General features: G+C 42.3%; 1 protein-coding gene across 14 annotated transcripts in view; it reads right to left on the bottom strand.

Annotated features, from left to right (window-relative positions):
• The window catches only part of DMD (dystrophin), a 2,761,517-nt gene that overhangs the window by 2,304,460 nt on the left and 429,656 nt on the right, over window positions 1–27,401 (bottom strand). For all 14 annotated transcript variants that reach the window (XM_075590265.1, XM_075590266.1, XM_075590270.1 and 11 more), the window contains one exon: window positions 12,131–12,192. In XM_075590265.1, the coding sequence (XP_075446380.1) occupies window positions 12,131–12,192 (62 nt within the window). The remainder of the gene's footprint in view (window positions 1–12,130; window positions 12,193–27,401) is intronic.

Genomic DNA, 27,401 nt, shown 5'->3' with positions numbered 1-27,401 from the left:
AAGGTAAGGGGAGGCGCGAACAGGGGGATAGAGCAAACAGGGGGCGACGACAAAAACGTTTGCTCACCCCTACCTTAAATTGTACTTTGAAGAATTATAGCTGATGCAGTAAATACATATATTACTAGAATTATGCAATGACATGTACATCTTATATTGACAGAAGATTTGCCAATTCGATATTCAATTGCCCCAAAATGTCCATGGCTGTTTGAATTATCTAAGTCTTATCCAATGTAAAGTTTATTGCAAATGTAAATTCATAAAATATGCATCCTTTGTATACCTTATGCCCACAACAACATATCATACAAAAAAAACTTTGGGGAGATGCATCAGCATAAAGAGAGTATACATGGAAGTTGTTTTTTATGCATTGCTCAATTTTCTGTTTGCAATGGTGTTCTTAAATTCGATCCAATATGTTAGCCAAAAATGATTATGCTATCTTAAACCTGGCAGATGCTAATACAAGTGATGCACAGAAACATATGGCTGGATAAATCAATCTCCGTTAAAGTGGAGTTAATATCGCACCAGGTAAAAAAACATGGGCATTATTACCACAATTTAAAGTTGGTAAACATCAACATAATAATTTACTGGGTGTGGACCACCTTGCTACTCGGAACGCAGTGTTGTACCTACTTTAACTCATGCTAAAATAAGTGCTTCCACTGCAGCAAGGGATTCTGGGAAATTACATGCAAATGAGCACATATTGCCACCTTTATTCTCAAGTCCAGTTTTACATGGAAGCCTTAAGCCAATGCTCGCTGTTTTAAACACAGCTTTTAAATAAAGCCTGGGATGAGATGCAAAGCCCGTGAACCCACTCACAGAGAGGCTGTTTCGCCCTTTAGGGTCTCATCAGTGTGAGGTTGGTTGTACTGGCTTTGCAATTTGAGACTTTGGGTAGGTCTTCACCGCACATTATTTAGGTTATGGTGGGTGAAAAAGTGACTAAAAACTCTCCACCATATAGCATATAAAAATATTACTTCTGAGTACATTCACATGTCTAAGACAGGTCTGTGACCCTGCTTTTCGCCATTATCACCCAGCACACAGTACTTCCACTGCAGCAACGGATTCTGGGAAATTACATGCAAATGAGCACACAATGTGTCACCTTTTGTCTCAAGACCCTTAAGTCAATGCTCGCTGTTTTAAACACAGCGTTTAAACATATATAATATAATAAATGAGAGAGAGAGAATGAGAGACAGAGAATGAGAGACAGAGAATGAGAGAGAGAATGAGAGAGAGAGAATGAGAGAGAGAGAGAGAGAGAGAGAGAGAGAGAGAATGAGAGAGAGAGAGAGAGAGAGAGAGAGAGAGAGAGAGAGAGAGAGAGAGAGAGAGAGAGAGAGAGAGAGAGAGAGAATGAGAGAGAGAGAGAGAGAGAGAGAGAGAGAGAGAATGAATCAATAAATATGATACTGTTAGCACGAGAATTAGCAGATAGCGAATCAGCAGATAGAACGTAGGTTGAATCATTAAATATATAATGTAGAAAAACAGACACAAATCGCCAATGTTTCGGCCCCACATACGGGACCTACCTCAGGGTAATTTAATAATTCAACCTGAGTGCTGTCTGCTCATTCTCGTGCGAATAGAAATTCAATAATGAATAGGTGCATGTCCCATACAAATAATAATAGTATACATTACCCCATAGCAGCAAAAAGGGAGACAGCACTCAGGTGAATGAAAATAAATGTATTAAATACAGCACATAACTCCAGTTATGTGCTGTATTTAATACATTTATTTTCATTCACCTGAGTGCTGTCTCCCTTTTTTGCTGCTATGCGGTAATGTATACTTATATATATATACATACATACACATCATATGCATTCCTACGTTAGATGTTTAAACAATGTAATAACAAGTAGGATTGCGGATTTAAAAGCAGTACTTTGTAGATTTATTTAACAGAATGTATGCTTATATTAAAGCTGTATTCAAATGATATGCCTCATTCAAGCTTTTAATCAACATCTGTTCAAGATCAGGTCAAACACTGACTTTAATTCTCATATTAGTTACATCCAGTGAGTCAAAGAAAAATGGTAGCACTCTAACAGCAGCTAATCTTTGGAGAATAATAGATAAATTAGACATCATCTGATAATTATGTCGCAATTTTCAGACTATGACATTTCTGTGTTTTGCAAATATGACAGCATTCACATATCTAAATATTCTGTGAGAGGTTTTTGATCTCTACCACTTCATATGTTGATTTATTCATACGATAGCAAAGGTAATTGGGATTATTCAAAAATATCAGCTATTATAAGATTTTTATGCAGCAAGCAAATGAAAATTACAGTTGCTTTTGGCCAATATGCAAATCTTTACATTTTTTCTATTTAATGAGTTGCTAATTGCTCCTTGCTACTATTCAGTGCAGAACACACTGGTACTGTTCCAACTGCTTTGCACTTGTAACTTTTAAAGTAATTTGGCAAAAATAAAAAAGCTGCAAAAACATTGTTAGGACAGTTTTAACATTCATGGTTTAACTTGAAATGCAACCACTGCAACATGATTAACTTTGTTACATTGATACTTTATTCTCATTAAGTGATTACTATATAGTAATTACAGCACTAGTATATATATATACAGTGTTCGACAATCATATACATTTACACGCCCGGGCGAGTAAATTTAACCTCCGGGCGAGTAAATATTGGCCCAAGCAGCACACGTGTATGTTTTTTTAATTTCCCCCGCTCACGCTGCTGTTTTTCCCACGCTCGCGCTGGAGAAAGAAAAAAAAAAGCCGGAGGCGGGTTCATGTTGTTGGGGGAGATTACCCCGCCTCCGGCTCTCTGAGCAGTGCCTTCGCTCCTCCCCCGCCTCTCAGCAATACTATACTTTTCCTCCTCAGCGCTTTCACTCCTCCCCCTTACGCGCCTCTGTCTGCCTCAGGCCCCTAAAGGGCCATCTGTCACCTCCCCTCCCATGGGGCCACCCGCCACCTCCCCCCCCCACCCCAATCTCTCCCGGCCTCAGTGACCCCCCTCACCCCAATCTCTCCCAGCCTCCATGACCCCCCCTCACCCCAATCTCTCCCGGCCTCCGTGACCCCCCCTCACCCCACTCTCTCCCAGCCTCCGTGACCCCCCCCCCCTCACCCCAATCTCTCCCAGCCTCTGTGACCCCTCCTCACCCCACTCTCTCCCGGCCTCCGTGACCCCCCCTCACCCCAATCTCCCCCCGACACCCCAAATCTCGCCACTCACTCCCGATCTCACCTTCAACTCCGTTTCCCCGGCCTCCGTGACCCCGCGTGGCATCTCAGCCCGTCGTGTAAGAAGATGGTCTCCTCCTTCACCTACATCAAAGGAGCTGAGGCTGCCGCTGCCCCCATGTCCCGGCATGTCTGACCCCCTCACTGACAACAGCTGACCTGCTGCATCACTAGCCCCCCCCCCCCACTCCTCTCTCTCCTGTGTCTGGAACCCTCACTGACACCCGCTGACCCGGTGACCCGCAGCGACAGCCACCGAGGGCGACACCCGGCCTGCCGCTTCCTCGGCTGTCACAGAGACCGGAGATCACAGCGAGCCCACGGTGTGTAGGGGGGGGAGGAGAGAGAATGTGTGTGTGTAGGGGGGAGAGAGAGAGACCACTAGTAGTCTCTCTCTCTCTCTCTCTCTCTCTCTCTCTCTCTCTCTCTCTCTCTCCTCCCCCCACACACACTCTCTCTCTCACACTCTGGATCTGGATATCTTATTTACCCTATATATCTTAACTGCCCTATACTACACCGAAATAACCTATACTGCTTTCTTCCAGATCTGACTCAAGCTTCACACGGAAGACATCGGAACACCTCCTAACCTAGAAGACAGGTAGGGAACACATCCCCTCCAATGTATAACATTGCGGGAATGAGGGTACCTGGACATTGAGGGACTGCGGACCAGGTAAGATCCCAGGCGGGATTGCTGCTTTAGATATTGTGAAGCGGGGACGTCCAGACACAGGTTATGGGGTTCAGGAAACTAGTCATTCACACCTGGCTTTTATTTCTAGATCCGACATTTACACACACACACACACACACACACACACACACACACACACACACACACACACACACACACACACACACACACACACACACACACACACACACACACACACACACACACACACACACACACACACGTAACAAGGACTAATTGTAGTATAATGTAATTCAATAAATAAAATTATTTCAAAAACAAATGTTGTTCTCACTAGGAATTTATTAAATGTATTTTATTTATATATTTTATTTTAAAGCGGGGTTGGGGGCGGGACTAGGGGCAGGGTTGGTGCTGGTAACAGGAGGGCCTGAGTCTCCCGCGATGGTATGGGGGACAACAGGGACAGGCTTCTGGGGTTCTTGCCTTCATTCTTTAGTGGTGCAGCGCCTCCATCTCTGGCAAGCCCTATAAGGGTAGGGTGAAATCCTTCCAGAGAAGCCCCCGCAATAGGGCAAGAGATTTCAGTCTCAGTCTCTTTGTAAAAGTATCAAGTCTCTTTATTATATAACAGCTCACAGCAACAGCAGCAGATCATATACAATGGTCTCTTCCTCCTCCTCCTTCTCCTCCAAACTGTACCCCTTCAGGAAGGGCTGTCTGGGGCTCTCACTGCTCTCTGCCACCACCCCAAGGTGCAGACACTCAGGGTGGGGCTAGCTCTCCCTCACCCTCTAGGCAGGGTGAGGGGCATTGGTCCACCACTGTTCTATCAACTCTACTCAGGCTGGCCTGTCTCTCCTGGAACTCATTCCTCCTGATCCCAGGACAGAACTCACTCTCCTCACTCCCAAGACAGAACTCACTCTAACACCTACTGCCACTGACAGGATCAGGCAACTAACTTTAGACAGCCCCACCCCTCATGATGTCAGCAGGCCTGTGTCTCTTGCCTTCCACACAGAGTCAGGGGGCCTACCTCCACCAATCAAGGCAAGGCTTGAAGCGGGGGAGACCCATGATAACTACTGGTGGCCTACCCTTAGCAGGACTTACACCAGTAGGAGGATAGATATATAGCCCTATTTCTTACCAGGGCTACATATATATAGTAATCCATGTGGTAGCAATGCACCAGGGGAAGAGTGTGCTCGTGTAGGGGCAAGGGGCTCCTCTCCCGCTTAGGGTCTGGCCTGGTCACTCTGGCCCTCCCACCCCTGTTACCGGGCCTGCCCGCTTGGCGGGCGGGGGAGGAGGCCAGTGTCTGGGAGAGAGCTTAAGGAGCAAGCTGGGAGGTGGCTCAGGGTGTAGATGCGACTCCCTTGGAGCACGCGGCAGAGTGAGGGCAGGGCCTGCCAAATAGCTGTGCTTAGACAGAACAGGGCGATATAGGGATATATACACTGCGCTCTTTCCGGGTGCGGGCATGGTCCGCGAGGGAGCGTGGTCTCAGGGGCGCTGCAGTGGGGATGTCCCCACGTGTCTCCGGCCACTTCCGCCTTCTTGGCGCTAAAATCTTGTGATGGGCCGGTGCCAGGGGGGGGGGGAGTGAGCATGTTGGGTGCAGGGGAGCTGACCCGCACTTCTCCGGTGCCACTGTCTTGCGTCCACTGGCGGCATGGGTTTCACTGGATTCGTGGGGGGCGTGGTGGCGTTGGTTGCCTTTGGTGCCCCCCTCGGCTCTCGGGCACCGCCATCTCTCACACGACGTGCAGGAAATGCGCACAAGGCGTTGGGGGCTAGGGGTAGGCTGGCAAGGCATTGTGCCTCGGCAGGGACCAGCTCGGCAGGCGCGTCCCCCTCCAAGCTATGTTTAACAGACTATGATAAAAGGTGATTTTATCTGATAACCTGCCCTGGAGCACTTACAATATAAGTGGAATATGTGCAGTAGATAACAGTGCTTGGCCACAATGGTTGGTAGAAGTGACTGTGGGTGTGGGATAATAGCCATGAGTGCAGACTATTAGGATTCTTCTTTTTGGAGTGATTCTATATTTTGGTCGGGATTAAATTAGTTGAGTTAACACTATTAGGATAGAGGGAGGAGGGGGCGTGGATGAGAGCAGGTGTGTATATGCCTGTGTCCAGTATTAGGAGAGATAACCCCAGAAGCAATGAAGAGTAGAGAGAGAGAAGATGAGAAGAGGATTTGTGGGGGTGCTTTTTATTGAATGGTGCAGAAGTTGTTGGGAAAGGTGTGTACATAGTGGCGCAGTGTTTAGACACAAGCATACTGTACACTGGCGACACACTTTATTCGAGCTCGGCTAGTCCCACGAATTCGGGTATACCCGGGTGTATTGAGGTTTGTGACTGTTTTCTGCCCGAGTGCATTGGGTTATTTTCCAAGCAGGGATTGAAGCATTTTATTCCCACTGGCTGCAATACTGCACAGTATATATATATATACTGCATTACAATTCATGAATTTATGCCATCTGGTAGACACGCGAAGCATTGCAGCCTTTTAAATCCTAATCATTATCATTTAACAGATCAGCCGCCCATCAGCCAGGCATGAACCCAGGCTGGGAAGGCAAATGCAACGGGGCTTGTCAGAGGTGAGGAGCGGCGCATTCCAGGTATCTGCCAGGTACATACCGGGTATTTGCTCGAATAAAGTGTGTCGGTGCAGTAGGTGGAGGGAAGGAGAGATGAACAATTGTGGATAGAAGGAGAGTGGGGAAGTTGGAGAGAATAGAAAAATTTACAAAGGAGTGAGGAAACAGCAAACAGGAAAAGTAATAGAGAAGGCATAATGAGATGCAGTTAGAGAGGTAGGAGAAGAGGGTTCCCAGGTATTGGAGGATATGAGCAGTAGGATGTGAAAGAGCAGATGTATAAATCAGGCCTGGGAGAGCAATGTAGCACTGAAAGTAAAACAGCAGCTTAGAAAGGTAGCCAAGTTCTCACAGTTGCAGTGTTGATGATGAATAGCAGAGTCCAATTCATGTATTCTTCACCTCCAATTTGAACTTAAAATTGGACACAGCCAATGTGCAGTCTCATTATACAGGATGTGCAGTCTCCTTGGCTGTCCCTGGGGGAGTGACAGGCTGATCAGCCTTTACAGAGGGGAGGGATGTGCAACTTCACTGGCTGTCCCTTGGTGAGTGAGTGACAGACCGTTAAGCCTATCACAGGCACAAGCCTATGTGCAGACATCTATATATAGACACACAAGAATGTTCAGGGCACTCAATAGGGGAAAGTATAAGGAAAGCAACTTATCTGGTCAGTTGTGGTGCAAGCAGTGCAAGCAGTGCAACCAGGATCACCATCCAGCAGCAGAAATAGACAAAATCCTGAAGTACAAAATCCGCAGCCCTCACCAATTCAAATGCAAATGCAAAAACAATTTAATGTACAGTAGAAACACAAGCATCAGGGGTAACAGCACGGAAAAAGAAGCGACATTTCGGACCTCTGATGAGAAAGGACCAGGAGGTCTGAAACGTTGCTTCTTTTTCCCTGCTGTTCCCCTGATGCTTGTTTTTCTACATTAAATTGTTTTTGCATTTGAATTGGTGAGGGCTGCGGATTTTGTACATCAGGATTTATAAATATATATATATATATATATATATATATATATATATATATATATATATATATATATATATATATATATATATATTGTATGTCTTTATTTATATAGCGCCATTAATGTACATAGCGCTTCACAGTAGTAATACATGTGGTAATCAAATAAATAACAGATAATATAAATAACAGATCATGGGAATAAGTGCTTTAGACATAAAAGTAACATTAAGGAAGAGGAGTCCCTGCCCTGAGGAGCTTACAGTCTAATTGGTAGGTAGGGAGAACGTACAGAGACAATAGGAGGGAGTTCTGGTAAGTGCGTCTGCAGGGGCCAAGCTTTATGTATCATGTGTTCAGAATATCCACAGTGCTATTCATATGCTTCTTTAAGCAAGTGTGTGTTAAGGTGGGTCTTAAAGGTGGATAGAGAGGGTGCTAGTCGGGTACTGAGGGGAAGGGCATTCCAGAGGTGTGGGGCAGTCAGTGAAAAAGGTTTAAGGCGGGAGAGGGCTTTAGATACAAAGGGGGTAGAAAGAAGACATCCTTGAGAAGAACGCAAGAGTCTGGATGGTGCATAACGAGAAATTAGGGCTGAGATGTAAGGAGGGGCAGAAGAGTGTAAAAGTGAGAAGAAGAATGGAGTGTGAGATGCAGGATTTGATCAGAAGCCAGGAGAGGGATTTCATGAGGGGAGATGCTGAGACAGATCTTGGAAAGAGTAGAGTGATTATGGCAGCAGCGTTTAGGATAGATTGTAGGGGAGACAGGTGAGAGGCAGGAAGGCCAGACAGCAGGAGGTTACAGTAATCAAGACGGGAGAGAATGAGGGCCTGAGTCAGCGTTTTAGCAGTCGAGCAACAGAGGAAAGGGCATATCTTAGTTATATTGCGGAGGAAAAAGCGACAAGATTTAGAAATATTTTGAATGTGAAGGGTGAATGTGAGAGAGGAATCGAGTGTGACCCATAGGCAGCGTGCTTGGGCTACTGGGTAAATGATCTTAGTTCCAACAGTAATGTGGAAGGAGGTAGTAGGGCCAGGTTTGGGAGGAAGTATGGGGAACTCTGTTTTAGCCATGTTGAGTTTAAGGCGGCGGAGGCCATCCAGGATGATATAGCAGAGAGACATTCAGAAACTTTGGTCTGTACAGCAGGTGTAAGGTCAGGGGTTGAAAAGTACATTTGTGTGTCGTCAGCATAGAGGTGATATTTAAACCCAAAATATGTTATTAGGTCACCTAGAGAGAGTGTGTACAGAGAAAAGAGAAGAGGTTCCAGGACAGAGCCCTGGTGTACCCCCACAGAGAGATCAATATTTACATATACACACACACACACACACACACACACACACACACACACACACACACACACACACACACACACACGCACATACACACACACACACACACACACACACACACATCCACTGATAGATATAAGGGGTCATTAGCTTCAAGTACCAGTATGGCTGCCTAGACCTTATCAAGGGGGTGGTGGAATTAGTGTTTGGTGTTGGTGGTGGTGGTGGTCATTGTTCTTAGGCCTTTGATTAAAACATTTTTAAAACCATTTGGCCTTGGATTATGTAGGCCTTTTTTATGGTTGGGCATTGGCTCTTGTATGGAATAGTTCAAGGGGTCCTGGTCCCTGAAGTCCTTAAGGTAGTTAATAACCCCTTTGGTGCCAGTGCTATGGCTTGGTAGCCTCTGGCATCAAAGGAGTTAATATATTGCTTGCCATAGGGTTTTTATTGACTCTTTTTCAATAACGCTATGATATATGATCTCTATATGATTCCTCTTCCCCATTGCATCCTAGCACTAAATAATTCCTATTTAACAATGTAGTTAATTACAACATAGCTAAATATATATTTGTCACACCAGGAGAACTAACAGCAATGTTAATGACTCGGGTCTTAACACTGCTGTAAAAACATGCTCTCCTTTTGTTTACCGAGTGTAATATTAACTCCAATTTAACCAGCCAGTGTGTCTATAAATACTCAACATTAATAAAGATGCAGGAACAAGAAACTCATCTTAGTATGACAGCGTAATTATTAGAAACAAGAATAATGGGTAGGTACTGTATGATGGTAAAAGAAAAAAGACATAAAACCAAAATAATTCAGTAACAGTTATAGGCATTAGAATGTAATATTCCACAAGCTTTCAAGGAAGATGTGCAGTAGAACTTTTTCTGTTTTATCATACAATATATATCCAGTATATGTGGGTGACAAACATACATTTGCATTTGAACACGATGTTCATTGTTAAGCCAAAAAATGTGGTCTGATTCAAGGACATTAGAGAGGTTTGACTATCGCTGCTTTAGGTGATTAATGGAATAAAAATATATTTATATTAACAGGTATCTGCACCTAATGCAACTTAATACACACAATTGAGGAAGCCATTTGTGACAGCACCTAATATCTTTACAACACAAATCTTTAAAAAAGACACTAAACTAAAGTCAAGTGATACATTCTCTAACGTTGTGCAGCGTGATTATAAAACAGACGACAAAGACATGACATGTTGGATGTAGCATTGGGCTTCTCTGTCGTCTGTTGTATACATATGCCACACTCAATAGCACTCCATTTTGACACTTAAATACATACATATATTTTGTGGAGGCTCAGGGGTTCCCAAAAAGAGCTTGTTGGGGTTTTGTGTTCTGATTGTAAAAGAGCACATTTATTTAAAAGATGCGGGGCTAATAATTGTGGTTTACACTTAAAGTTGGTGAGTTACAGAGCTACAGAAACCTACATAAATTATATTTGTACACGTTTCCATATAACACAACATGGTCTTATCATAATAGCAAGGAATATCCGGACATTCTGTACCATAGTACAGTAAACTGGTTTGTAAAATATAGTGAAGCTCACTTAGGGATAACTCCACTGTTAATGTTCTTTGGTTATCAGTAAAAAAATATCTAAAGACCACAATAAAACAAAATAAAAATGGTTTGGTAATAAAGTTTACAATCTTAACATACAATAAAACAATGTAATAATTTACCAATCACATATGATGTACAAGAGTATTACACACGCATTCTGGCTTGTCAATTGTATATTTTCTTTGGTAAATTCACTAATAATTCTAGCAAACCTGGTTCCAATATTCGATTTGCTAAACCTTTACAGTAGTATAAAAATCCAAACCTCAGTAACCTAGATTACTCATTAAAGATGAATCCCATCATGTACTGTAGCAAGTCAACAGTAACAAAATGAAAACAATTAAATAATCTACAAAATAAATATTATTGTTTTGAAAAATCTATAGCTGAATTGCAAAAATAGTAATGTCAATGAAAATGAGGACATAAACAAATCATCTTGAGATACATTTCTAGAACTTTGCAAAAAAAAAAAACAGCAACAAAAAAACATACATTAACAGGTTGTCTCAACATTCTATCTACAGAAGCTGAAATTACCAAGCATTATACTTCAGTCAATACAAACATGCAAATATACTAATGAAAAAGGAATATAACACTATCTAACACTGCTATTTGGGTCAGTCGCTTATACAGTATAACCCAAAAATAAATTTGACGGAATTACCTATCACCTACTGTATAGCATATGCACATACAGTAGGCGCACTTAGATTACACGTGACTGCAATACAGTAGAGGTTGGTCAATGTCTTGTCTGCCTGATATTCCCTAAAGACACTATTAATAATCAATACATTCAATAAATTATTAATTTGATCAATACTTGGATACTTGTATCAACATGTTTTTCAACACAACTAAATACACTTACAAAAATACTGAAACACTACATTTTGGGTGCTACTTTAAAATATCATCTACCGTACGTCTAGTAAAATTAGCATGATCATCTAATCCTATATTCAAAATGCAATAACACTAATTCCAATATACTGTATGATGTTAAACATATACATGTCTCTCAATTGCTATTTATTTTTCTGGAGTTAAATACTGTATAGTTCATCAGAAATGTAGTATTTGTTGCAATTGACACCAAAGTAAACAAAACAAACAAAACAAACTTGAAATATAGGAAACATAATGGCTATTATGTAACATCCAATTGCCACTCATTGCATTTTCATACAAGAGCAAAAATAATCAATTGAATAGTTAAATCACCTAGAAATATAACCTATGCCTAAGTGCGTAACTATGCTGATACATTCATATTGAAAGGTGTGGACAAGAACAAAACCTCTACTGAATGTAATACTGATGAGTCCCAAATGATATACCCTCTACTTCAGTGTAAGGTTCATGTTAAGGAATCCACTGTACATGTGATAGTGGCTAATACCTATTGCTGTGCTGAGGTCACACTAATAAACATTTACCACAACATTACATTTCCAGCAGCAATTATCTTAAACGATTGTCTTTGTTATCATTTACATTTAAACAAGATACCAATTTATTACACACATTTTTACATCTTTTAAATTAAACAATTTGATGGTAAAAAAAAAATTGTTACTGATTTGTAAACATGAATACAATTTTCTGATTAGAAATGTAAATAGCACCAAGTAGATAGTAAATACGAGATTCTTACCTTTGCAAACTGAGCATTTATCCATTTCGTGAAGGTTTTCTTTTGAACATCTTCTCTTTCATCTAAAGAAAAATGCACAAATTAAACAAACAACCACATTATATGAAATCTACATGTAAAATTATATTAAATGCATCGTCACTCCAAACAATGATTGCAGCCTAGTCATTAAAATAAATGCATTTTGTTTGGTATACATAGGAAGCAGAGCAGTATTATTCTTCATGTAAGCAACACATATGAGCAGGGTAAAGGCTGCACAAATTCTTCATTCCATTTAAAAGTGACGGGGGCTTTAACTTAATGGGATGGTAGTGAATGTTACAGTGAAGGTGACTGGTACCTTAAAAAAACATCATCATGCAAATATAAGTATTTTAAATCTTAAATATGTAAAACATGTCCATAGTAACCAAAGAGGATATGTGTAATTTTTACTTAATTCACTTCACACTAAGACTGCTTGTTGTATGTTTCTGAAAAACAAATAAGTTGCTGGTCATAAATAAATAGAAAAAAAAAACAGTATCTTATAAGAGCTTGAATGTCATAGAACCCTTTCAAAAGAGAAACATTCATTTTTGAGAGGACATAAATAAGCAAATGTTAACTTTTCTTGAGTTTTTAGGCTTTATATAGTAAATTGTGGATGTCTGAGATTTGTTAATTTTATATTTATAGATGTTAATATATACAAAACAAGGTGCAAAAAGTGCTAAGCTCATTTGTGTCCATGTGTAATAATTGAATAAAAATAATCTTTCTAATAATGGTGCTGTCCTATATTAGTGGCAATAATAGGTGCTAAATTAACAATCAATATGTATATATATGATTCATAATACAATAATAAACAAAATGTGTGGATCCTACTTAATATCCAATGAATTAAACAAGTGTCCAACAATGTCCAAAGGTGCAGGAGACTTGGGCAACTTTTTCGTGGATGCACAACAGCCAACATTGAAGATGAATCTATATGACAAAAGGAAGAAGTGCACGCTCCATAGTGCAGAGGCAGAGGTTCCTTGCGGCGCGTGTTTATAGTGTTGGTCCGGACCATCTACATCTACTATCCCTGGCTGTGTAAACTAAGGCTTCCTGAGGCTGTCTCCCATTTTTGGGCAATTGTAAGTTAAACTTTTAATTTATTGTCATATTTGTTTGTAAATAGCACTGGAGTTCTGTGTCCCTTGGACATTTTAAGTTATGTCCTATATGTTTCACATTATGTGTTTATGTGTGCAACCTCTGAGTGTGGGGTTGCTTTAAATAAAGACTATTTGTGTTTGTTCAGTGCGCTTTCTGCTTTTTCTTTCTCTGTATGTGACAGGGCCTGTCCCCAGTTTTAAAAGGCTGCACAAGTAAAGCCTTTCTGTAGCTGATGAGTAAAGCAAGGAGCTGGTTAATTGCAGCTACAGTCTCCACCTGTTTCATCAAGCAGGTTTAAAGGTGTGCTGCACAAACTGCATGCTCTCTTTAGCACAGAGGGACTGTGCTGCCAGAGAGATCCCCAGGAACAGATCTCTCTAGCAATGAGGAAGTGGGTGCTGCCAGAGAGATCCAAGGGAACCAGACCCTCTATTCCGACATACAGCAGACCCAGATCCGGAGTGATATAAAAAGTCCCTACTTATAGGTACCTCTTTGGACTTTGGGGTCAGAGGCCTAGCCTCCCAGCCCTTCAGATAGGGACTGGGAAGCCATAGTTAGCCCCTATAAAGTGATAGTAGGCCTGTTTAATTTGTTTTTATGCTGACATGAACGGTACTGTTTAAAGTCGCAGGCTTTATAAAAGCCAATGTTTATTTTCCTTTAAATATGTCTCCCTGGTTATACCTCTGCACTTGTCTCCTACAGTAAATTCCTACAGCAGCGGTGCTCAACTCCAGTCCTCAAGCCCCCCCAACAGGTCAGGTTTTCAGGATATTCCAGCCTGAAGCAGGGACTGATTGAGACACCTCTGCTCAAGCAGGAACATCATCAAAACCTGACCCGTTGTGGGGATTGAGTACTGGAGTTGAGCACCCATGTGCTAGAGTCCCAATGTTTCAGTTCCCAGCGGGCCATTCCCCAAGGCTGTCTAGCGATAAACTATGAACACACACATATTGTATAAAGATAAGAAGGTGCTAAATGTAGTGGGCGGGTATCTTTATTTTTTGTTTTCTTTGGATGCCTGTTGCTTATTTGTGTGTTTACATTTATTCCCAGGTTTTGGAACCTATTTGAATCGCCTGACGTTATATTTAAAGTTACCAATATGTATAAAAACATTTTGTAGGCTATTCTATAACGTTTTGGGGTATGGGATCCCCTAATTATTATCTTGGCAGACTGTAGCTGATCCCGTCAGCTAGTTAAGGTTTATTGTGACTGATTGGCTGTTCGACATTTCAGATATTCTATGGAAGATATCTTCTACATTGCCTGAAATTCCTGGGAGAATCCGTGTGTGCATAAATACACTATCCTTTTTTTCACCATTTTTTAAAACTTCTGAACTATATTTGACTTTTCCTCTTTTGGGTTGCATGCCCCTTTGTGTTGGAACAATACAAGAAGGACTTTTATAGGAGTTCATGGGCACTCATGCAGCAACCCAAAAACAGATAACACTATTAATTTAAATTTCAGTTACACATTTTTTTCAATGCTTTACCTACATACTTAATGGCAAGTTGATTACATATATTGCTTGTACATTACTGTATATGATCTTTTCACAAATTTGTGGGTATATTTATAAAGCTTATCCATTTAGAGGATCACCAAGTAGCACTTTCAGTTATTCCTATTTTGTATTAACAAAATAATAATGTCTTGCACAAAGCCGTAGCAAAAAGTAACAGGAGCCATGACCACAGAGAAGGCAAACTTTGTTAGAGAAAACTACAACATTGAGGGATAGTGGAAGGGATCAGAACAAGCGCATTAAAAAAAACATATCAAAGACCATACTGCAGAAAGTTTAAGCACCGACAGGTCACTGGATTACACTTATAAAGGAAGGTAGAACAGTGGTTGCACTGTAGCAAGACGAATTATTATCAACTTTGTACGTTTTTCATTAAACTAGTCAGGCAGACAAAACACCTTAACTGTGCAAGTCACCTGAAGAATAGAGTTTAAAATGTGTTGGCTGGCTGGATGCATCATGTCACTAGAGGCTGGAAGCTGGAGGGTAGCAAGCTTAGGGTAAATGCATGGAAATGCTATTTTATACAAAGGGGGTGGATTTGTGAAATAACTTCACAGCATACAGTAGGTGGTAGACTAGTAAGGGAATAATAAAAATGCTTGGGATAGATATAAGGCTACAGTATCATAAATATAAAAGAAAGCCAAGGATCGACTAGGCTCTGATGTTTTATAGGGTAGACTACAGTATGTGGAACAAATGGATGTTATACGTTTTTAAATTCTGTTTCTGTAACAAAGTTGGGTTGGGAAACATTAATACAATGAGAAATAAAAATCCAGGGGATAACTTTTCAAGAGCCAAAAAAGATTGAAAGGCTCCCATCCAAGCCAATAAACAACTGATATTCAAATCAACTGATGGTACCCACCCCCTGTATTTTTACATGGATATACAGCACCTAAAGTCCTCCCCCATTAAGGTAATTAGTTACTGCTGAATTAAAAAACATTTGTGAATAAATAAAGATAAGTGGAATTGTTATGATGGAGGAATGTTTGACAACTTTATTGAACCATCATACCTAGGAAATTATAAAAATAAATTTAGTATTCAATACATAAATGTCTTGAAGATTAAAATGAGAACTACAAAGTGCAGGTATGCTATAATTATAATTGACTTGTCACTTTCCTCTATTGAATTGTCAGATTTTTTTTTACATTTATAAAGCAGGGCCCCGCTTCTCGGCGCTCCGCTTTTCGGCGATCCAACGATACGGCGGCACCGAGAAGGGGGCCGCCATGTTGAACCCTAAGTCGTGCATGCGCAGAAAGGGCGGGTGCGCCCGGTCTGCATGCGCAGACCACAGTTTGCGCTCGCAGACCATAGGTCGCACATGCGCAGAACGGCGGAAAATGCCAGTTTGCGCATGCGCAGAACTGAAAATCACCGGATCCGCTTTCAGGCGATTTTCACTATACGGCGGGCCAATGGAACGGAACCCGCCGTATACCCGGGGCCCTCCTGAACTACTCATACAGATGCAGCAGCTGTTATTCTAACAAATCACGGAGCCATTTTTGTGTGCGCTGCTTTACTCCATGCAGCATTAACGCCGCCAATCGCCCCAGGCACACGTGTTTATTGCAGATGTTTTGTTTGAATTTCATAGTTTGTGTGCAATTAAATGCAATGAAATGAATGAATTCTAATGTGTACAGTACTGTGCTATTGTGTCAATTTTAAGTGTTTAAAAACCAGAACACTAAAATGCAATGTTCTGCACTCGCGTCTAAAGGCAGTACGGTTGGAAGAAATCACGCGCCATGACATGGGTATTCCGAGGTATAAACGCATGAAGTGTTTGAATAACGGCCGCTGCATCTGTACAGTAAATTAGCAGTAATTAGATGTTATTATTTGTTTTGCATTTAAAGATTACAATATGCAGACTATCACATTTGCTTTAGGATACTTTTGCTGAAAACAGAGACACATTGTTGATTTTCACTTTTGTTGTTTTTTAATGATTAATGAAAATATAAGTGATTCCTTTTGAGAAACCTTAATGGTGTATACTACAGTTTTATGTATACAGTACAGTATGTCTGACAAGCGTTTAAATATTACAGCTGTGCTTAAATAGTCAATATTCTTTCATCTTTGAAGCTAAGAGTACTTCTTTAGTTGCAACAGTTTGTCACATTACATCCTATCTACGTATAACTGGCAAATGTTTATGGTCTTCACCTTACTTTTGCCATACAATACATTTGTTTTCTTCATCACTTCCTAGACACCTTTTCTATTCAACGATAACAAAAAATGTTGTGATGTGCTCAGTACAGTAATTATAGCTCAGAGACATCAACATCAGTACTACAGGCATTGAATTATCGCTGCTTATCCAGACAGATGACTTGTGACAAGCACCAGTGGTTTCCAATCCTCTCCTTCAGAAGTAGCAGGATTTACTTCTACGGAGCAGCGTCTGAAAAAGCTTAAAGCTGTGACTCCTAAGATAGTGCTGCTGAGACATCGCTCTGGGGGATCCATGCTTCCGGATCGGACCCCAGAAGTGAAAACCCTCCGACACCGGGGCAGTCACGGTCTTGCGGCTTGCCCTGGTGCAGAAAGCAAAAAGTCCTGCTACAACCGTATGTGGGACAATTAAGTTCTATATGCTCAATGGTTTATGGAGAATAAGCTTCACAACTTCAGCTCCTCCATGCACAAAACCTTTCTAATAATATACAGTATGAGGTAAATAACATCAAATGCTACTTGCTGCTTAGTGAATAAAGCCAAATGTTTAGTATTCAGGTTTTCAGATGACAACTGCTTAATGGAGTTATTTCTATATTTGAGATGATAGATTACTCATCCTGGTTCAAAATTGGATTCCTTTTTAATTATGTTGCCTTTGAATTTGCACTAAAAGATGTATATGCAGATTTTGTTTACTATTAAAGTCCACATCAAACATGTGCTATTATTAGAAATGCTCATGCATATGTACATATCTTTATATTGTTGCTTTTTAAGGATGATTTGATTCAACACAGTTCAGTTTGTGGCTGTGGAAAAATGTGAAGACCTACATAACCTCCAGCAATTTTATGTCCTCCCAACATGCTCCAGGATGACCAATGGAGCAAGTAAATTGTAGGCCTCGCGCTCTTATGAACAAAATATGTGAAGCTTGTTTTTTTAATTGAATGGATTAGATTCCAAAATATGTTTTATCATGCAGTGTTTCATGTCTATGTAGATGGATAGTTTTTTTAAGCAGCATACTTCAACATGTGCTGTAGATGCTCAACCATGAATTTGAGCAGAACATGCAGGTATGCAGTTGCAGTTTACACTATTATCATACAAACCCATTAACCACTACTAATTTAATATCATGGTATCTGTCCCTCTAACTTTTGACATTCCTTGAAAATTCACTTATTCACTGATGGGGGGTCCTTCAATGTCTCATATTTGGTTGCAGCTTAATCTGATTGTAAATACTTTATATTATTTTTGGTAGTTTGTTTCCTATATGCCATAAAAAAATCAGATTCAACAGAAACTGCATGTCAATATGGAAAATATCAACATTTGTGTCCCAGCGAAAATGTAAATACAGTACAATGTAAGTCACAAGTCAGAACCAATAAGTCCCTGAGAAACCAGAGAAAAAATCTAGGATATGGATACATGTGGATAGTGTATTTGGGAATAGTATTGCTTGACAGCAGATTAATATTTCAATGTTTTACAGAAACACAAAATGGTAAAACTGTATTGAGAGATGAGTATGACAAGAGGTAAATTGGAGGAAGACATACATAAAACAGTGGTTGATACAGATGTATTTTATATTCCTCACATACAGAAGCTGTGAGATCTTCCCATACAGCAGAAAAAATTGAGTGCTTCTAAGGTCCAGATCAACAAAAGTGTGCTCAGATTTAGCATACCTTTCCTCTTAGTCACATGAATGGGAGTAAAGGTGTCTAAAGTTCAGCACTTGAGCCTGGGCCTAAGTGAGATGAGCCTTTTTCTTGGGCAAGTATCCCTTAAGGCATTTTGGTTATGGTGACAGAGGAAAACCTGTTTTTGCCATGTTATTTTCATGGCATGAATAGTATTGACATTGGGGTGGTAGGGGGTCTGGCTTTTCTGAGTCAGGGAGGAACATTTCAGATCCACCATCCTATAAAGAAAAAAAGGAGAGACAGTGCAAAAAAGGAGACTTTGATGAACATGGATACATCAAAATAAAATACGTTTTGAAATTGGACAATGGCACGTCTTACTGACTGATAAAGTTTTCTACATTTATAGCCCTCACAGCTTATGCGCAATATATATTCATGCACACACCATCATTCCATTGGCACTAAGTATTCTTTTTATATGAACATGAAAAATAGTGACGCAGAATTCAGGTTTGCATTATCATCAAGATTTTTTTTTAGATAAAACCTACTTTCTGCATTTCGGAAATGACAAAAAAAATCCAATCTCTTTGATTTTTTTTTCATTCTAGCAGCATATTTAATATTACTTTAAATTACGAATAATCTTCCAAACATTCAAAGCTATTACGGAATGCAAATTAAAGAAACACATTTGAATTTGTGTCATCAAAGTTGTAAATAGCACAAGATAAACATACACTGAACTTAATTGTGTTCTATGTAATTAAATTATTTAGATGAATATTGCAGACAGTAACATACCAATAGAGATGGGTAAATACGTCCATATCCATTTCCCAGATTTTTGGTGATTTTACACCAAAATCCGCTTCACGGGGTAAAATCCACAATCGGATTTGCGGATTCAGCACAATCTTCCTTGGATACAAACCATGGACTGATTTGTAGAATTCAATCGTTCAATTCTTAAGAATCCGCCAACGGATTGCTGGATCCACAGATTGGATTCTACAAATCCGTTCATGGGTTGCGGAATCCGTGGAGTGTATTGGTTATAATAATAAAAAAAATCCTCAAAGCATGAATCACTCTTTTTGACATTGATCCCCTGAAATCCGTGGACCAAAAGGAACCCGCCAATCCACTATGGATCCAAATTCACCGCAAAAATCGCTACATATCAGAAAAAAAACAACTTATTTGTAGGAATTTTCAGCTAATAAAAATATCACCAAATGTATCCGCTCAATTTGAAACCATTCAAATCCGATTGTGGATTTTACCCCGTGAAGCTGATTTTGGTGTAAAATCACCAAAAATCTTTGAAATGGATTTGGACGATTTCACTGGTATAGGGAAAGAACAGTGTAATAAGCGCTGATGCGGTGACTGTGAAAAATGACACAAAATAAGTGACAGTATTATATACAATATGCTATACATTTAAAGTGAGGGCTGCCTAGGTAAAAGGTAAACACAAACCAGTGCAAATAATACAAAAAAAGGGGAGAACCGGCGCCTCTAAAATATAAAATCTGACCAAATATAAAGTCCAACAAGAATGAAGAGGAGTCCTGGGAGGAATCTTCAACGAAGTCTCAATCGGGACAGACAAACATATAAGACAAAGATAAAAAAAAGACAAAAAAAAAAAGATCATAGTGTAACTTACAAAACAAACAAAAAAGCACTGAAAGGATTGATAAAAGGATTATTACAAATTTAATACAATGTAAAATAAATGAAACAACATACACATGTATGTGGGCTAGAGACACTAATAAGGCTGTAACATCCGGTAGGGGTAAAATTGGAAACCTACTTACAGCAATGCTGAAAAGTAAAAGCCCGTAGAGCAACTTGTCTTTAAATTCGGACCAAATCCTCTGCAAAGGTGGAAACTGCAGCCTTCAGGGATCCACACCGCTGGAACAACCGCTGCTTAACCACACACAGACCTTGGAGTGAGTGGGATGTATCGCAGAGGGGAACCGGAGCTGCACGCTGTGGAGGGATCGCCTGGCACAAAGCACACAGACCATCAGGTCGCGCGATGTGTGGGTGACGTCACACCTCAGTGCGCACACGGGGGGGGGGGATGATACAAATCTCAACCAGATAAAAAAACACCCTACATGTTTCGTGACGTCAGTCACTTCATCAGAGGAAACTGACGTCACGAAACATGTAGGGTGTTTTTTTATCTGGCTGAGATTTGTATCATCCCACCCCCCCCCCGTGTGTGCACTGTCCTCTCAGACTTTGCCTCAGCTCCTCTGAGCTTTTCTGCCTTCCTGGGTGTTCCCCCTGCTCCCGCGCTGAGGTGTGATGTCACCCACACATCGCGCGACCTGATGGTCTGTGTGCTTGGTGCCAGGCGATCCCTCCACAGAGTGCAGCTCCGGTTCCCCTCTGCGATACATCCCACTCACTCCAAGGTCTGTGTGTGGTTTAGCAGCGGTTGTTCCAGCGGTGTGGATCCCTGAAGGCTGCAGGTTCCACCTTTGCAGAGGATTTGGTCCTAATTTAAAGACAAGTTGCTCTATGGGCTTTTACTTTTCAGCATTGCTGTAAGTAGGTTTCCAATTTTACCCCTACCGGATGTTACAGCCTTATTAGTGTCTCTAGCCCACATACATCTGTATGTTGTTTCATTTATTTTACATTGTATTAAATTTGTAATAATCCTTTTATCAATCCTTTCAGTGCTTTTTGTTTGTTTTGTAAGTTACACTATGATCTTTTTTCTTTTGTCTTTTTTTATCTTTGTCATATATGTTTGTCTGTCCCCATTGAGACTTCGTTGAAGATTCCTCCCAGGACTCCTCTTCATTCTTGTTGGACTTTATATTTGGTCAGATTTTATATTTTAGAGGCGCCGGTTCTTCCCCTTTTTTTGTATCTCTACTGGTATGTTACTATCTGCAATATTCATCTGAATAGTTTAATTACATAGAACACAATTAAGTTCAGTGTATTTTTATCTTGTTCTATTTACAACTTTGATGACACAAATTCAAATGTGTTTCTTTAATTTGCATTCCCTAGTAGCTTTGAATGTTTTAAAGATTATTCATAATTTAAAGTAATATTAAATATGCTGCTAGAATGAAAAAAAAAATCAAAGAGATTGGAATTTTTTATCATTTCCGAAATGCAGAAAGTTGGTTTTATCTAAAAAAAAATAATCTTGAATGATAATGCAAACCTGAATTCTGCGTCACTATTTTTCATCTTCATATAAAAAGAATACTTAGTGCCAATGGAATGATGGTGTGTGCATGAATATAAAATCACTGGTGGAGCTCCTTCCTTATATCCTTTGATAAGGGTCATCAAAAAGAAGAGACCCAACTACTGTATGCTTGACAATTGCTACCAGCATTATAAAATACAGGTACAAAAAGGAAACTTTCATATCAAACTAATATTGTGTCAGAATTCTGAAAATATATCTAAAAGTTTTTTTTACAAGTTCAACAGTATAATTGCGATTTAAAAAAATGGTTGGCAATGCCATTACATGCTGCTCCATACTTTGCCTACATTCACATATATCACAGGTCCTTTGACCCCTTCAGTGCCAAAGGGTCGTGCCACCTCTTTGGAGCAATCACGTCATGTGGCTTCTGTTTCAGCCGTCGAGGCAAATGTGACAGAGTGGGACATAGTGGAACCCCTAAAAAATCAGCAAGGGGCCGAGGCGTATGAGGTCCTCTGGGGTGGCACGTTTAGGTCATTAGGGCACTGAAAGTGTTAAACCTGCCTGACCCCATAATCCCACAGCATACAGTGTTTCCTCTGCAGCCAGGCGATCTGGGAGATGACATGCAAATAAGCACTCACAATTTGTCACTTTCTTCTTCTTATCGACTTTAATGAGGCAATCCATCTTAGGACCAAAGTGATTTAAATCCAGCGAAATTTTTAAGGGGTATCATCTGGCTAATTTACCCAAATATGACACCAATAAGTTCTTTTTATTTATGTTTATAAAGTTAGACTTGGGAGGGGTTTGATTTCCTCCAGCTTTTTTGTGTGATGTCACTGTGTGTTAAGCAAGTGCCTTGTACAATAAAAGGACCCACACAAAAAAAACCCATATATTTACTATTCACATCAATACCTAGGTTAACTTAATAACCTACAGTATACTGTAGTGTTAAATGTAATCAGTAGCCATGATATATATATGTGTGTGTGTGTGTGTGTATGTATGTGTGTATGTGTGTACAGTATGTGTGTATGTATGTATGTATGTATGTATGTATGTATGTATGTATGTATATATATATATATATATATATATATATATATACAGTGCTCGACAAACCCGGTCGCCAACTCGCCAGCTGCGATCGGATATTGGCTCCTGGCCAGTAACCTTTCCCCTGCTCTCTAAAAAAAAAATCCCCTGCTCGAAGAAAAAAAAAAAAAATCGGAAAAAAAAAAAATCAGAGCTGATTGGCTGTGACGCGGGATGGAGTTGCCAGGACTTCAAACCGCCCTTTCTGCATGGGTAAGTAATGGGGGGGGGGAGGGGAGTGCGTGCATGCGTGTCTCCTCGTGCGTGTCTCCTCCTCCTCCATAGTATCCTCTTGTATAATTGTGTCAGCTCCTTACAAGACCTGCACTGATCCGGCCATGGAGGAGTTTGTACAGATGCTTGAGGTGGGGGGAATTTAATACACTTTAAATATTTATATATACACTGGTACATCTTTCCCCCTCTCTCCGGCGCTCCCGCTGCCCGCACGGGACCTAACATACTCTAATAGGCCGGGGTGCTTCTCTCCCCCCCCCCTCCCTCCGGTGCTACCGCTGCCCGCGCGGGACTGAAGATGTGGCAGTAGCCGGGGCTTTTCTCTCTCTCCCCCCCCCCTCCCTCCCTCCGGTGCTACCGCTGCCCGCGCGGGACTGAAGATGTGGCAGTAGCCGGGGCTTTTCTCGCTCTCTCCCCCCCCCCTCCCTCCGGTGCTACCGCTGCCCGCGCGGGACTGAAGATGTGGCAGTAGCCGGGGCTTTTCTCTCTCCCCCCCCCTCCCTCCGGTGCTACCGCTGCCCGCGCGGGACTGAAGATGTGGCAGTAGCCGGGGCTTTTCTCTCTCTCTCCCCCCCCCCTCCCTCCGGTGCTACCGCTGCCCGCGCGGGACTGAAGATGTGGCAGTAGCCGGGGCTTTTCTCTCTCTCCCCCCCCCCCCCTCCCTCCGGTGCTACCGCTGCCCGCGCGGGACTGAAGATGTGGCAGTAGCCGGGGCTTTTCTCTCTCCCCCCCCCCCCCTCCCTCCGGTGCTACCGCTGCCCGCGCGGGACTGAAGATGTGGCAGTAGCCGGGGCTTTTCTCTCTCCCCCCCCCCCTCCCTCCGGTGCTACCGCTGCCCGCACGGGGCTGAAGATGTGGCAGTAGCCGGGGTTTTTCTCTCTCCCCCCCCCCTCCCTCCCCCCTCCCTCCAGTGCTACCGCTGCCCGCACGGGACTGAAGATGTGGCAGTAGCCGGGGCTTTTCTCTCCCCCCCCCTCCCTCCGGTGCTACCGCTGCCGCGCAGGTCTGCAGGAAGTAGCAGGGTGTTCCTCCTCTCTCCCCTCCGCGCACGTCCCTTCCCGTGTGTGTGTGGGTGGGTATGAGAGTGAGATTGAGTGTTTGTGTGTGTATGGGAGAGACAGATTGAGTGTGTGTGTGTATGAGACAGAGATTGAGTGTTTGTTTGTGTGTGTGTATATGGGAGAGAGAGATTGTGTGTGTGTGTGTGTGTGTGTGTGTGTGTGTGTGTGTGTGTGTGTGTGTGTGTGTGTGTGTGTGTGTGTGTGTGTGTGTGTGTGTGTGTGTGTGTGTGTGTGTGTGTGTGTGTGTGAGAGATTGAGTGTTTGTGTGTATATGGGAGAGAGAGATTGAGTGTGTGTGTGTGTGTGTGTGTGTGTGTGTGTGTGTGTGTGTGTGTGTGTGTGTGTGTGTGTGTGTATATGGGAGAGAGAGATTGAGTGTGTGTGTGTGTGTGTGTGTGTGTGGGGAGAGAGAGAGATTGAGTGTTTGTGTGTATATGGGAGAGAGATTGAGTGTGTGTGTGTGTGTGTGTGTGTGTGTGTGTGTGTGTGTGTGTGTGTGTGTGTGTGTGTGTGTGTGTGTGTGTGTGTGTGTGTGTGTGTGTGTGTGTGTGTGTGTGTGTGTGTGTGTGTGTGTGTGTGTGTGTGTGTGAGAGAGAGAGATTGAGTGTGTGTGTGTGTATGAGAGAGAGAATGTGTGTGTGCAGGACACCAGAGGTAACCACCCAGTCACCCCACCCAGTCACCCACCCCACCCAGTCACCCATAGTCACCCATCCCACCCCCCACGCAGTCACCCATCCCACCCCCCCACGCAGTCACCCATCCACCCCCCCACGCAGTCACCCAGTCAGTCATCCCACCCCCCACCCAGTCAGTCATATGTCAGTTATCCCACCCCCACCCAGTCAGTTATCCCACCCCCCACCCAGTCAGTTATCCCACCCCCCCAGTCAATCAGTTACCCCCTGTCTCTCCCCCCTCTCTGTCTCTCCCCCTCTCTCTCTGTATCTCCCCCCCTTCTCTGTCTCTCCCCCCCTCTCTGTCTCTCCCCCTCTCTGTCTCTCCCCCCTCTCTGTCTCTCCCCCCTCTCTCTGTCTCTCCCCCTCTCTCTGTCTCTCCTCCCCTCTCTCTGTCTCCTCCCCTCTCTCTGTCTCTCCCCCCTTCTCTGTCTCTCTCCCCCTCTCTGTCTCTCCCCCCTCTCTGTCTCTCCCCCCTCTCTGTCTCTCCCCCTCTCTCTCTGTCTCTCCCCCTCTCTCTCTGTCTCTCCCCCTCTCTCTCTGTCTCTCCCCCTCTCTCTCTGTCTCTCCCCCTCTCTCTCTGTCTCTCCCCCTCTCTCTCTGTCTCTCCCCCCTTTCTCTGTCTCTCCCCCTCTGTCTCTCCTCCCCTCCTCTCTGTCGCTCTCCCCTCTCTGTCGCTCTCCCCTCTCTGTCGCTCTCCCCTCTCTGTCGCTCTCCCCTCTCTGTCGCTCTCCCCTCTCTGTCGCTCTCCCCTCTCTGTCGCTCTCTCCCTCTCTGTCGCTCTCCCCTCTCTCTGTCTCCTCCCTCTCTCTGTCTCCTCCCCTCTCTCTGTCTCTCTCCCCTTCTCTGTCTCTCTCCCCTTCTCTGTCTCTCCCCCCTTCTCTGTCTCTCCCCCTCTCTCTCTGTCTCTCCCCCTCTCTCTCTGCCCCCCTTCTCTGTCTCTCCCCCCCCTTCTCTGTCTCTCCCCCCCTCTCTGTCTCTCCCCCCCTCTCTGTCTCTCCCCCTCTCTCTGTCTCTCCCCCCCCACCTCTCTGTCTCTCCCCCCTCTCTTTGTCTCTCCTCCCCCCCTCTCTGTCGCTCTCCCCTCTCTGTCGCTCTCCCCTCTCTGTCGCTCTCCCCTCTCTGTCGCTCTCCCCTCTCTGTCGCTCTCCCCTCTCTGTCTCTCTTCCCTCTATGTCTCTCTCCCCTCTCTCTCTCTCTCCCCTCTGTCTCTCCCCTGTCTCTCTCTCTCTCTGTCTCTCTCTCACTCTCTGTCTCTCACCCACACTCTCTCTGTCTCACACTCTGGACATGGATATCTTATTTACCCTATATATCTTAACAGCCCTATACTACACCGAAATAACAAACTGCTTTCTTCCAGATCTGACTCAAGCTTCACACAGGAAACATCGGAATCCCCCCTAACCCAGAGACAGGTAGGGAACGCCTCCCCTCCAATGTATAACATTGCGGGAATTAAGGTATCTGGACATTGAGGGACTGCGGATCAGGTAAGATCCCAGGCGGGATTGCTGCTTTAGATATTGTGAAGCGAGGCGTCAGACATTGGTTAAGGGGTTCAGGAAACTAGTCATTCACATCTGGCTTTTTTCTAGATCCGACACACACACACACACACACACACACACACACACACACACACACACACACACACACACACACACACACACACACACGTAACAAGGACTAATTGTAGTATAATGTAATACAATAAATAAACTTATGTCAAAAACGAATGTTCTTACTAGAATTTACTCAATTTATTTTATTTATGTATTTTTTTAAAAGCGGGGCGGGACTAAGGGCGGGGTTGGGGGCGGGACTAGGGGCGGGGTTGGGGGCGGGATTAGGTGGCGAGTAGATTTTTTGGTTCGGCGAGTAGATTTTTGGGTGATTTGTCAAGCACTGTATATATATATATATATATATATATATATATATATATATATATATATATATATATATATTGTAAACAACACTTAAATAATGACCTGTAAAGGTCTTTTAAAACTTAAAATGAATGTATTTGTGAATTGTGCTTAGACCATACACAATAATTCTCAGTACATGTACCAATGCTCTGTGACATGATGCTGGAATGGTATTATAAAAAATTGAACATACAAAATATGCATTCAGCAAATTTTCACTCTGTTGCTTATCTTTTATCCTTTTATTACTGAGGCTGTAATTGAACGTTTTATAGAGAACTGGGAATACTGTATTTAGGGCTTTTAGTGCTCATTCAGTCAAAATAGTCTAACAAGCAACCCGACTTAGAGAGATTTAACATTTATAGTGTAGTATATGCAATGTGATTTAACAAATCCCCGGTGAATACTGGCAAACGTTTGAATAGAGAATAGTAATGGAGAGAATGTTGGTATTTATGATACCTATGTAAAAAA

The sequence above is a fragment of the Ascaphus truei genome, chromosome 3 (genome assembly GCF_040206685.1).
Source record: "Ascaphus truei isolate aAscTru1 chromosome 3, aAscTru1.hap1, whole genome shotgun sequence".
Lineage (NCBI taxonomy): Eukaryota > Metazoa > Chordata > Amphibia > Anura > Ascaphidae > Ascaphus > Ascaphus truei.
Note: the sequence above shows the minus strand (reverse complement) of the source record. Positions and strands in the feature narration are given on the sequence as shown.